The 13,613-nt window shown below is 41.2% G+C and overlaps 1 protein-coding gene across 3 annotated transcripts in view; it reads right to left on the bottom strand.

The window, feature by feature from the left end:
- Nucleotides 1–218: 218 nt before the first annotated feature.
- PIGZ (phosphatidylinositol glycan anchor biosynthesis class Z) overlaps nucleotides 219–13,613 on the bottom strand; it is a 67,338-nt gene continuing 53,943 nt past the window's right edge. For all 3 annotated transcript variants that reach the window (XM_073675011.1, XM_073675010.1, XM_073675013.1), the window contains 2 exons: nucleotides 12,636–12,755; nucleotides 219–4,882 (listed from right to left, as the gene is read on the bottom strand). In XM_073675011.1, coding sequence (XP_073531112.1) covers nucleotides 3,315–4,882; nucleotides 12,636–12,753 — 1,686 coding nt within the window. In that variant the 5' untranslated portion in view covers nucleotides 12,754–12,755 and the 3' untranslated portion in view covers nucleotides 219–3,314. The remainder of the gene's footprint in view (nucleotides 4,883–12,635; nucleotides 12,756–13,613) is intronic.

Consider the following 13,613-nt stretch of genomic DNA (forward strand, 5'->3'; position numbering starts at 1 on the left):
ATAAAAATTATTAAATCTTAAAAAACAAAAAACTTTTATTGAAGAATCAAGTGTATCAATAAGATATTTAGTCAATTTACATTTCTTTTATTGCTTTTATGGTTTTTATTTAGTAGCCTGGACTGTGTAGTATATTATAGATTACACTGAGCTTTCCGACTTCTTTGTATATGAAATTGTAAGGGACTGTGCACACATTGCAGATTTGTTGCAGATTTTACTTTTTTTTTTCTGCACAGTAGTAGGTAGGGGTCTCACCACCCGTGTCTCACAAATCAAAACTTCTTATATGTCTAAAACTTAGAAAACCGATACAACAAAAAAATGTTCCAGGACAAAAGTAACTGCAAATGCTAAAATATATTTTTATTACATATATTAATAAGCAAGTATATATCAAACATAACAGACACAAAGATAAACGGTCACAAGGGAAATTCCCAAAGTATGGAGGCACCAATCAATGTCCAATGACTATAAAGACCAATACAGTATATGCAAAGAGTATATGCAAATATGTATATGTAAATCATACAACTAGTAAGTAAAAAAAAAGTTAGTTCAAGCATAAGTGATATCATGGTACATATTGGAGTGCCCACAAATATAATTCCCTATAGGTTAAGTCAGATAAGGTGCAGATAGTGCATGAAATAATGTAGACATAATGAGATTCACCAAGCATATTTAGCCTCTATCTACCTGTCTGTTCAGCCCAGCACTGTTCTCTGCCGGCTCACATGGACTGCTCCTGCCAGTGATTCTGCTGCTTCATTTGACCTCACGTCTACAGAGCAGCTCTTACTCTTTTGGCCTGCTCTGTCGACAGGGCATCTCTGCTGATGTCATACTGATTGACAGCTGGCTCCCTGTAATTAAGCAGCCGGGAGCTGGCTGTCAATCAGCATCACATAATCAAAGACGCCCCGTCAACAGAGCAGGACGGACAAGAAGAAGCTGCTCTCTTGACGTGATGTTACCGGAAACCGGAAGCCAGAGAGATGGCGGCAGGATTGGTCTGTGACCCCTCTGGCAGAGATCGGCATCAGGCAGAACAGTCAAATGTTATGCTGATTGACAGTCGGTTCTCAGCTGCCTAACTCCAGGGAGCCGGCTGTCAATCAACATGACATCGGCAGTGACGGCATGTCGACAGAGCAGTCCAAAAGAGTCGGAGCTTCTCTGCTGATGTGAGGTCAAATGAAGCAGCAGAATTGCCAGCAGGAGCAGTCCATGGCCACTCTGAGCCGGTAAAGATCGGTGCTGGGTAGAACAGGCAACTAGTTAGCAACTGCCTGCCTGTAAGATCTTGACTCCATCGTAAAAAATAAGGAAAGTCTCGGATAAACCTTTTAATCTCATGTAACTATTGCATACAAAATGATTGAGAATAAATTACATACAATATATTTTATGTTTATTACTGTTATAGTGTGCGTCCGTGCTTTTGCGTTTTGCGTTTTTTTTGGTGTTTTTTTTAATGCCATTCACCGTGTGGTAAAATTGGTAAGGCTGCTTTATTCTTTGGGTCAGTACAATTACAGCGATACCACATTTATATCATTTTTCTATGTTTTGGCGCTTTTAGACAATAAAAACTGTTTTACAGAAAAAAAGAATTGTTTTTGCATCGCTTTATTCTGAGAGTTATAACTTTTTTAATTCTTTGCTGACTGAGCTGTATGGCGACTTGTTTTTATGGGACAAGATGATATTTTCAGTGATACCATTTTTATTTACATTCGACTAATCGTGTTTTATTCCACTTTTTTGGGCAGTATGATGAAAAAGCATCGTTTTTCTGTTTTTTTTTTCTGCCAGGTTTTTTATTTATTTTTTATGGTGTTCACTGAAGAGGTTAAATAGTGTGACAGTCTTATAGATCGGCTTCTTCCGGATGGGTTGATACCAAATATGTGTACTTTTTTGTTTATTTTTTTTTTACAAAAATATACGTATTTATTGGCTTAATATATTTCACTTTTTTAAAAATATGTATTTTTTACTTAGTCCTTCTATGGGACTTTAACTTTTAACACGTTAATCGCTGGTATAATGCATTGCAATGCTTTATACTTGTCAGTGCTGCACTGGCAGAAGCCTCTTAGACCATGCTCTGAGCATTGTCATGATGATCTCAGGTTGCCTTTGCAATAATAGCTGTTTGGCCAATAGCTATTTTAACTCCCCAACAAACATACCACCAAATTATTGAATGTGTATGGCCCAATTTAAACATAGCCCCTAAATCTTTTATCTGCAATTTTGGGCACATGTAGCATTCATATTATTCAATTACATGTATTTTGAGTTGTAATTCCCAGCTGTATGCTATTTCCTCATGCTTTTATGTTGTCCCCTATTCCATATACCTGCAGGTTATCATCATTATGACGGAGCTCCTTTATACAAGCTTGTGGTCATATACAGTATGTACTTTACTACTGTAAATGCTGTAACAGTGTTTATTTTGTCAAAGGCCATTCGCTCAAAAAGGCAACCTCAGACATACTTAGCGCTAGCCACTTCATCTAACATGTCAGAGGGGAACCCTGGTCTTTGCCTTTTAACCCCTATACAGGGATCTGGACTTAGTACCAGTCATCTGGGTTGTATCTATTGAGTAGCTACTGGCCAGAGGAGCGAGACTGAAGCAGCGATTATCAACCAAATCTGGGTCAGCATCAGAAGGGACAAAACCAGAGACAGAATCAGTACACAAAATCAAAGTCAAGGAAACAACTTGGGTCAGATACCACGTTGTCAGTGAAAGCAAAGCCAGGCTACTTGGGGTCAAAGTCAGGAGGGATAATAAGACAAATGTGGTCAGGGACACAAGAAAGTCAGATAGAGGATAAGAGCATCAGGAATAGCACCAGTGAACCAGTGGAAAACCTAGCAATTACTGGCAACTCTCAGTAAGTTGAGTGGTTGAATAACAAACACCCATTGTGCCTGGCTAGGCAGTACCACAGATCCCAGCCAAACCAATATTTTCGGCTGGGCAGTGCTTCCACCACCAAGCTATATTGATTATGACTCCACCATGACTCCACGACCCGACCACCAATGTTACCCACAGGAGCAGATCCTGAGAGACATATGTAACATGATGGTTATATGTCAATGTAACACTTTTCAAATTTTATTCAATTGTTTTATGGGATTGGATTAATAGAATACTGTTGTGATTTGATTACCAACTACCAACCACTGCCAGAAAAGAGATTTCTTTTGAGATCATTCTAGAGTAGGATTGGACTGTTTCAATAAAATACTTAACCTTGGGGGCAAGTGGAAAATCTTGCTCAATGCTACCCCCTTGTGGTTCCCACATCGACCTCAATTACATGCAGAGATAAGTGACTTTTTAAGCTGCCTGTGAACAAATGAGACATTTTGAGTGGATCCTCCATAGTGAGGTGTGGTGTGAACAAGGCTTCATCTTTAAGGGCTAATCCGCAACTCTCCACAACTGGTTTAATAGTGCCGGGGAATACGGCTATCAAATGGTGCATTGTCTTCCCCAGCTCTTGTGCATTTCTGAGTGATAGTTCTTCTTGTAAGTCTCTAAATGTTTGGCACATGATATCTTCAGTGCAGCCAGCGATGTCAATAATATTCACCTCTGTTTGCCCTTTCTTTAGGTTCAGCAAGTACAGAGGGGGCATATATGTGTGTGTGAAGAGGACAGTGTGGCGGTATGACATGTTGCCAGAGGCGGAATTAGACTGCACAATTTGTTGGATGCAGAACAAGCCGGGAATTATTCCAGCTTGATGGAAACAGCCAAAGAAAAAGGCTCCAGTGATATTAAACAAGACTATAACACATTTTGTTTTCATTGTTCTATTATAATTGGAAACTAATAATACCAATGGTACTAACAGGGGGATTAGGAAGCGAGGTTCCTGATGGCTAAAAAATGACAGAAACATGAGCGGTACAAAGTAAAACATTAACAGTAAGCTGGTTTGCTGGGGAGAAGGCTTTTCATGGGGACTTTTGTCAGAATTACTCCATATCTTGTTTTTTATTATGGTCATACCAGCGCACACAGCGGACAGATGAAGCAGTCCAAAAAGCATAAAACCATTTACTGCCATGTGAGTAATTCGGGGGTGAACCCCATGCTGGGCAAGATTTTCAGGGTTGATGTTGTATTGCAAGAAATTGATAGGTGTTAGAACTGTGTTTTTCACTAGCTGCTCAATGAAGCCTTCCTTGCCATTCATAGAAAGCGGCCAATGTCCCGTGTAGTATATGGTGTCAGCACCTATAAATAAGACTGCGCAGAGGACTGCACTTGGCACGGTCTTCAAAACAGCAAGAATAATGAATGTCGGGGAGAAATGGGACTTGTGACTGCTGCTTTGGGCAGCCCAGTATAATAATGGCACAAAAGCGAAACAAAGAAAAGTAGGCCTATTAAAAAAGCCAACTGTCAAGACCAGGCCAATAAAATGATAAGATTTTGCTTTACCAGAATTCAATACAGAGCTCCTTTCACCCGGTGATATAAGTAGCAGGAGAACAGCAAACAGCACACCCTCAACAGCATTGCTGATTGTTCTAGTGTAGAACACCAGCGTCACTGGAGACATTGCCAGGAGCACCAGTGCCTTCCATGGGTTAGAGCCCCAGGCAAATGCTACCTGATATACTGTATAGTCCAATAGGAAGGAAAGGATTGTTATGATGAGACGAGGAAGAACCAGAAGAAAGTAACTGTAATTCAAAGCCATCTCAGACCCGGATCTATGTAATATGTTCATAATCCAGAAGGCTGTGCCAGATGTAAGAAGAGGAACAAGCACTGTCCTACCGGGGGAGGCTGATTGAAATTCCCAAGGACGATTGATTTGCAGATCCAATATGTCACCTAGAAAACATATATACATTTAGTTAGACTATAAAATTAGACTCTTAGGGTATGTGCACACGATGCAGAAATGAAACAGAAAATTTCTGCATCATTTCTGCATCTCCTTGGCAGTAAAAACGCATGCAGATTGTGCATATGTTTTTCCTGCGGATTACATGCGGATTCACATGCGTTTCCACATGCGTTTCCGCATGTGGATTGACAAGCGCTTTCCAGGCGATTTTAGCATCACTTGGAAAGTGCTTGACAACTAGGTCACACCATATAAATCCATGCAAACAGCATGGATTTATATAGTGTGACCCGAGAGAGTGTACATACTTACCTCCGATGGCCCGCGCTGTCCTGCTCACTCCGTTCTCCCGGCTGCCGGCAACTTTGAATTGAAAGACCTGCCGACGTCAGCGTCACGTGACCCGTCACATGACTCTGACGTCAGCGCAGGTCCTACAACTCACTGCCAAGTGCCGGGAACCAAGCAGGAGCGCTGCGCTGGCCGACAGAAGGTAAGAATACATTTATTTTTTATTTTATTCTTGTTTTACAGCTTTTTAATGGTACCTGGGTGTGGATGAGACTCTCCTCTCCTCTACACCCGGGTACCATCCGCACATTAGAACGCGCCAATAACGCAAGTACAAATGCAGTCTTGCGGAATTGGCACGTTCTAATGCAAGTCAATGGCGGCGAAAATGCCGCGTTTACACAAAATTAATTGACATGCTGCGGATTTTTGAGCGCAGCGTTTACGCTGCGGAAAAATACGCATCATGGGCACAGCACATAAGGATTTCTATTGGGGAACATTGCTGCCCTTCTACCATGCGTTTTTAATGCGTTTCCGCGGCGTTTACGCAACTGCAAAAACGCCGCGGAAACGCATTAAATACGCATTGTGTGAACTCAGCCTTAAAGGGAATCTGTCACCACATTTGACCTATCTAAACCAGTGTCCCCCATCTCCAGTCCTCAAAGCCCACCAACAGGGCATGTTTTCAGGATTTCCTTACTATTACACAGGTGGTGGAATTATTACCTGTGCAGGTGATGTAATTATCACCTGAGCAATACTAAGGAAATCCTGAAAACATGACCTGTTGGTTGGCCTTGAGGACTGATCTAAACTATGAATATGGGCATACAGGTTATAGACTGCTGAGGAGAGTGATACCTGTATGCCTCATATCAGATGCCTTTTGGTTGAGAAGTTGTCTTCTATTAGATAACTTTGCCTCCAGAGCTTATTTGAAATAAAATTCGGGGTACCTGTGTGAGACAAGTAACTAAGACAGAACAGGAGAACTTAAATTTGTCTTCTTGCAAATACATTTTTGCATCTCTCTGAGCTCTGCTGTGTTGCAACAATATTGTAACCCTGTCTGCCTGTAAGCTGGAGGCTGAGAGGACCCGGCAGATGTGTGAGGTATAATCACACACAGCTCAGCAGTGAGATCAGGCGAGCAGGGAGCGGCCATTACACATCACACTGGTAACTCCCCCTTCTATTTAAAAGAAGCTCTGGAGACAGAGTTATTTCCAGGTAGCATCCTCCCCATAGCCTGGAAGAGGTCATTTAACGAAAGTGATGAAAGATGATTTCTCAACAACAATACCTCTGGTAGGCATACAGGGAGGACTTTTATCAGCTGTCTATAACCTGCATGCCCATATTAATAGTTCATATAGGTCAAATGTGGTGACATTCCCTTTAAGGTTGGCCACATACGTGATACAATTATAGTAAGTTCCAACTTGTGATTACATTGTATGTGTATTGGGCAAAAATTTACAGTGAGGCTTTTAATAAGATGTCAATCATTTCTTTGACCAGAGTTCACACTTTATTGCTTCGGCAATGACTTAAATAAATTGTGGATGGATTAAAAAAATTAATAACTTGCTAATTTATTAGTCTTCAAGGCTTCCTTCTTTTTAAACCCCTTCCAATCATCAGAATCCAGCAAAATGGCAGCTGATTGGATTCTCAAGAACTGAATCTCAAAAAAGTCACATGTGTTAGAATCTTCAGCCTAGGATAGCCTCATAGAGTCCCATGGCTTTCACTTTCACCTCTAAGCTGATGACACACAGATCTACCTCTCTGGACCCGATATCACCTCCTTACTAACCAGAATCCCACAATGTGTGTCCGCTCTTTCATCCTTCTTCTCTGCCAGATTTCTAAAACTTAACATGGATAAAAAAGAATTCATTATCTTTCCCCAATCTCACTCAACCCCCCCTACTGACAAAAGTCAATGGCTGCTCACTCTCCCCAGTCCCGCAAGCTCGCTGCCTTGGGGTAACCCTTGACTCTGATCTCTCCTTCAAACCACATATCCAAGCCCTTTCCATTTCCCGCCGACTCCAACTCAAAAATATTTCCACATATTCCTTAATCAAGAATCTGCAAAAATACTAGTGCATGCCCTCATCATCTCCTGCCTCAACTACTGCAACCTCCTTGCTTTGTTGGCTCCTCTCTAACACTCTCGCACCCCTCCAATCTATCTTAAACTCCACTGCCTGACTAATCTACCTGTCACACTGCTATTCCCCAGCCTCTCCTCTTTGTCAATTTCTTCACTGGCTTCCCATTGCCCAGAGACTCCAGTTCAAAACCCTAACCATGGCATAAAAACCATCCACAACTTGTCTCCTCCATACATCTGTGACCTAGTCTCCCATTACTTACCTGCACGCAACCTCCAATACTCACAAGATCTCCTTCTCTACTCTTCTCATATCTCCTCTTCCCACAATCGCATACAAGATTTCTCCCGTGCATCCCCCCTACTCTGGAACTCTGTACCCCAACATATCAGACTCTGCCGTGGAAACCTTCAAAAATAACCTGAAGACCTACCTCTTCCGACAAGCCTACAACCTGCAGCAACCCTCATTTCACCATACCGCTGTACGACCAGCTCTATCCTGACATACTATATCCTCACCCATCCTTTGTAGACTGTGAGCCCTCGCAGGCAGGGTGCTCTCTCCTCTTATACCAGTTGGTGACTTGTATTGTTCATGATTATTGTAATTGTTTTTTATTATGAATTCCCCTTTTCACATGTAAAGTGCCATGGAATATATGGTGCTGTAATAATAAATAATAATAGTCTAACGTTTGGGGGAAATTCATAGCAAAATTAATTCTTAGAACTAGAATCAATTCGCGCATCTCTACAGATCAATCAAATCAATAATTTTTATTTACATTAGCAGGAAAATCTATTTGTGTAAGCCAACGCCAAGCTCTAGGCAGTGCTGGGCAAACACTGATAATCAGCTTCTGCTTCATGCTCCAAAAGCTGGCCATAAACATGACTGTCAGCCGACTCTCCCATACAAAGGAGGGCTCATTTGGCTGAGCACTTCTATGTTCTCTATTAGAAAGCCGCCGGCTGACACATCAGCAGTGGCTTATCTCTGGGAGAACAATGCGATCGACAGATTGAAATCGGACATGCCTAATCAACATCTGTCCCGACCATGAGTCGGACGGCTACAACCCTCTACAACACATATGTCAAACTCTGCCCATGGACCAAATCTGTCCCGCAGTGTGAGTATATTTGGCCCGCGACGCCGGGTGGGTCCCCAGAGTTTTTTTGGCCCGCGCCCGGCATCGCACGTTCAACTATATCGACCTTCTAGATGCTGATACAGTTGAAAGAAATTATGGAGGAGGAAGCGTCAGCTTATGCTCCCTCTCCCATCATTCCCCCTCTGCATCTGACATCTCCACGCAGCGGACACGATGACGTCATTACCGCGCTCGTTGTACCAAGTTGTGCAGGGGATCTGATGACACCATGAAGAGAGCGGAGCAGCGGGAAATGGGCAGAGGTATTTATTTTTTTATAACATTTTATACTGTGGGGCCTATTATGCTGTCTGGAGCACTATGTGGAGCGCATTATACTGTATGGAGCACTATGTGGGGCCCTTATACTGCATGAATCACTACGTGGGTCCCATTACACTGTATGGAGCACTTTGTGGGGCCATTATACTGTATGGATCGCTATGTGGGGCCATTATACTGTATGGAGGACTATGTGGGGTGCATTATACTGTATGGAGGACTGTGTGAGGCTATTATACTGTATGGAGCACTATGTGGGGCCATTATATTGTATGGAGCACTATGTGGGGCCATTATACTATATGGAGCATTATGTGTGGCCATTATACTATATGGAGCACTTTGTGGGACCATTATACTGTATGGAGCACTATGTGGGGCCATTATACTGTATGGAGCACTATATGGGGCCCATTATACTGTATGGTGCCCTATATAAGGCAATTATACTGTATGGAGGACTATGAGGGGCCATTATACTGTATGGAGCGCTATGTGGGGCTAATATACTATATGAAGCACTATGTTAGGCCATTATACTGTATGGAGCACTATTTGAGGCCAATTATATAGTATGGAGCAATTTGTGAGGCCAGTATACTGTATGGAAAGCAATGCAGGGCCCCGTTATACTGTATGGAGCACTTTTTGTGGCCATTACACTGTAGGACTGTGTGGGGATTACAGTTGGAGAATCATATTGCTATGGGGTCACCATTCTTCGTCGGGGGGATTGAGGATGAGGGTACAGTAAGGTCATCATACCGTGCGTGTGGAGGGTACTGTAGAGGAATTCACTGTGGGGGTATCATACTGTATTTGGGGGCACTTTTGTTGACATCATACCTTATTATCTGTATTATTCATGGTTTTATCCTTTGTTATTATTATATTTAAATTAGGCCACTGGGCTATATGCTTTTTTACTGCTTTTACATAACATATTATATGATTCTAATATTTTATTCTAAGATCTATTAATTAAAATGAAATAAATAAAGTCCGATTAAATAGGACAATATTCACACGGGTGGACACCACCAATTGAACAATCAGTCAAAAAGGAAGGGGAAAGGGGGGGAAAAAAGATTGTGAATAAAGATTAACTTTTATTGATTATATAAAATATCTGTAAAATATGAACTGAACCATACATCCTGTGAGAATGTATATAGGGTCACTGCTAGATATACAGTGCCTTGTGACAGGATTTGGCCCCCTTGAATTTTTCTACCTTTTGCCACATTTCTGGATTCAAACATAAAGATATAAAATTCAATTTTTTTTGGGAAGAATCAAAAACAAGTGGGACACAATCGTGAAGTGGAACGAAATTTATTGGATATTTTAAACTTTTTAAAAAAAATTAAAAACTGAAAAGTGGGGCGTGCAATATTATTCGGCCCTTTGAGTTAATACTTTGCAGTGCCACCTTTTGCTGCGATTACAGCTGCAAGTCGCTTGGGGTATATCTCTATAAGTTTTGCACATCGAGAGGCTGAAATTCTTGCCCATTCTTCCTTGCAAAACAGCTCGAGCTCAGTGAGGTTGGATGGAGAGCATTTGTGAACAGCAGTTTTTAGCTCTTTCCACAGGTTCTCGATTGGATTCAGGTCTGGACTTTGACTTTGCCATTCTAACACCTGGATACGTTTATTTTTGAACCATTCCATTGTAGATTTTGCTTTATGTTTGGGATCATTGTCTTGTTGGAAGATAAATCTGCGTCACAGTCTCAGGTCTTTTGCAGACTCCAACAGGTTTTCTTCCAGAATGGTCCTGTATTTGGCTCCGTCCATCTTCCCATCAACTTTAACCATCTTCCCTGTCCCTGCTGAAGAAAAGCAGGCCCAAACCATGATGCTGCCACCACCATGTTTGACAGTGGGGATGGTGTTTTGAGGGTGATGAGCTGTGTTGCTTTTACGCCAAACATATCGTTTTGCATTGTGGCCAAAAAGTTTGATTTTGGTTTCATCTGAGCAGAGCACCTTATTCCACATGTTTGGTGTGTCTCCCAGGTGGCTTGTGGCAAACTTCAAACAAGACTTTTTATGGATATCTTTGAGAAATGTCTTTCTTCTTGCCACTCTTCCATAAAGGCCAGATTTGTGCAGTGTATGACTGATTGTTGTCCTATGGACAGACTCTCCCACCTCAGCTGTAGATCTCTGCTGGTCATCCAGAGTGATCATGGGCCTTTTGGCTGCATCTCTGATCAGTCTTCTCCTTGTTCGAGATGAAAGTTTAGAGGGACGGCCGGGTCTTGGTAGATTTGTAGTGGTCTGTTACTCCTTCCATTTCAATATGATCGCTTGTACAGTGCTCCTTGAGATGTTAAAAACTTGGGAAATCTTTTAGTATCCAAATCCGGTTTTAAACTTCGCCACAACAGTATCTTGGACCTGCCTGGTGTGTTTCTTGGTCTTCATGATGCTCTCTGCACTTGAAACAGAACCCTGAGACTATCACAGAGCAGGTGCATTTATAGGGAGACTTGATTACACACAGGTGGATTCTATTTATCATTACCAGTCATTTAGGACAACATTGGATCATTCAGAGATCCTCACTGAACTTCTGGAGTGAGTTTGCTGCACTGAAAGTAAAGGGGCCGAATAATATTGCACGCCCCACTTTTCAGTTGTTTTTTTTTTTTTAAAGTTTAAAATATCCAATAAATTTTGTACCACTTCACAATTGTGTCCCACTTGTTGTTGATTCTTCCCAAAAAATTAGAATTTTATATCTTTATGTTTGAAGCCAGAAATGTGGCAAAAGGTAGAAAAGTTCAAGGGGGCCAAATACTTTCACAAGGCACTGTATTTAAATTGAGTAGCTGTGACCCTGTAGATCCTGGAATATGTAGAACTGCAATAAAATTATGTGGTTCCACAAAGGGACATTGGACATTGGTTGTGGAACCACATAATTTCATTGCTGTCCTACATATTCCAGGATCTACAGGGTCACAGCTACTCAATTTATATATACAGTACAGACCAAAAGTTTGGACACACCTTCTCATTTAAAGATTTTTCTGTATTTTCATAACTATGAAAATTGTACATTCACACTGAAGGCATCAAAACTATAAATTAACACATGTGGAATTATATACTTAACAAAAAAGTGTGAAACAACTGAAAATATGTCTTATATTCTAGGTTCTTCACAGTAGCCACCTTTTGCTTTGATGACTGCTTTGCACACTCTTGGCATTCTCTTGATGAGAGAATTTAATTTCGGCCCTCTGTGTATTACAGTTTGTCATCCCTGCTCTTCAAGAAGCATAATATTTTATTGATCTTCTAACCCCCTCCAATCATCAGAATCCAGTATAACGGCAGCTGATTGGAATCTCAAGAATCAAATCTCAAAAAAATCTGATTTCTTAGAATCTATAGTTTTGGGGAAATTCACAGCAAAATAAATTCTATTAGAATTAATTTTCTCATCTCTACAGATCAATCAAATCAATCATGTTTATTTAGATTAGCAGAAAAATCTATTAGTATAAGCCAAACCTAATCTCTAGGAAAACACAGATCAGCTTCTGATGCATGCTTCTAATGTTGGCCATAATGATGGCTGTTAGCCGACTCTCTTATACAAAGGAGGCTGAGCGCTCCTGTGTATTCTATGAGAAAGCCTCTGGTTAACACAGAAAAGTTGTGGCGACTTTTCTTCGGGGGAACAATTCGATCAGCAGTCTCTCCTAACCATCAGTCATCCAGCACCCCATAAGCATTAGACTTTCGGCCGAACCCATCAATATCAGCAGGTTCGGCACACATTAGTTTAATGTGTATGGCATCCTTTAGTCATAAGTGAGGAGAGAGCTTGAAAGCAACCATTAAGTTTGCAGGCACTACATACCTGCCATTACTTCAGGAGACTGGAAGAATTCATCGGGATGCAGGTAACCATTCTGCGGAGCAAGGCACCACATGACACGTAGAGCACTTAAGGCTCCCCACAGCATCTTTTCTTTCATTGCTGAAGCAAAATAAAGTAAAAACATCAAGAAAAAGCAATTAATGCTAAAGTTCTCAATTTATGCCTTCATCAGTAAACTAACTGACTGGCCATAGTTAAGTGTATCCACATATGTAACTTAAAGTTTATTTTCATGTCTAATTGTAAAACACTCGGTTTCAAGGCTCCAATGAAGGACAAGAAGAAAGTGGTTATGTAAAGCATGGCTTCTCAAACTTTTTCTCTTGAGACCACACAAGACAGACCAAGGTAATGGCTGGACCGCACTATCTGTAATGGAAGTACATCCTAAAATTACAAATATTTCTCAATTTACCTCGTTTGTCTCTTGAATGCTGTACTGTGATGATGTAACGAAGGGGTAAAACATAATTTAACCCAGCTGTCTGGTACACACTGTCTGATTGGCAAAATTATCATCTATGGTCACACCTGTATCCTTAAAATGAAATTACAAGCCAGCAGTTTATTCTGCTAGAAATTTACCACAAACTTGTAATGCATAGTATTGGAGTCATGCAGATGCACAATAGAAGGTGTTGATTAAGAACCTAGGCTCCCCCTCTACCCATTCCAACTGGGAGAGACTCACTGCACAGAACCAGGTCTTGTGTACTTCTTGTCGCTGGAAAACCCAAAACCTCTCCCCACCTTTAATCCGAGGACCTCCAGACAATCAGGAATCTCCTCTTGCAGGAATACTTAAATTTGCACTACAACTGTATAAGCAATTATGTGGCTAAACCAGATTGCTTTCTAATACGAAAAATTAATAATTTTTATTAAGAAATTTACAAACACCTCAAACCCCCACAAAGAGAGAAAAAAATATAAGATCGGCCCTTGATGAAGCAGGTA

Source organism: Phyllobates terribilis, unplaced genomic scaffold (genome assembly GCF_046119375.1).
Source record: "Phyllobates terribilis strain yellow unplaced genomic scaffold, ASM4611937v1 Scaffold_3__8_contigs__length_932513732, whole genome shotgun sequence".
In the NCBI taxonomy this organism is placed as follows: Eukaryota; Metazoa; Chordata; class Amphibia; order Anura; family Dendrobatidae; genus Phyllobates; species Phyllobates terribilis.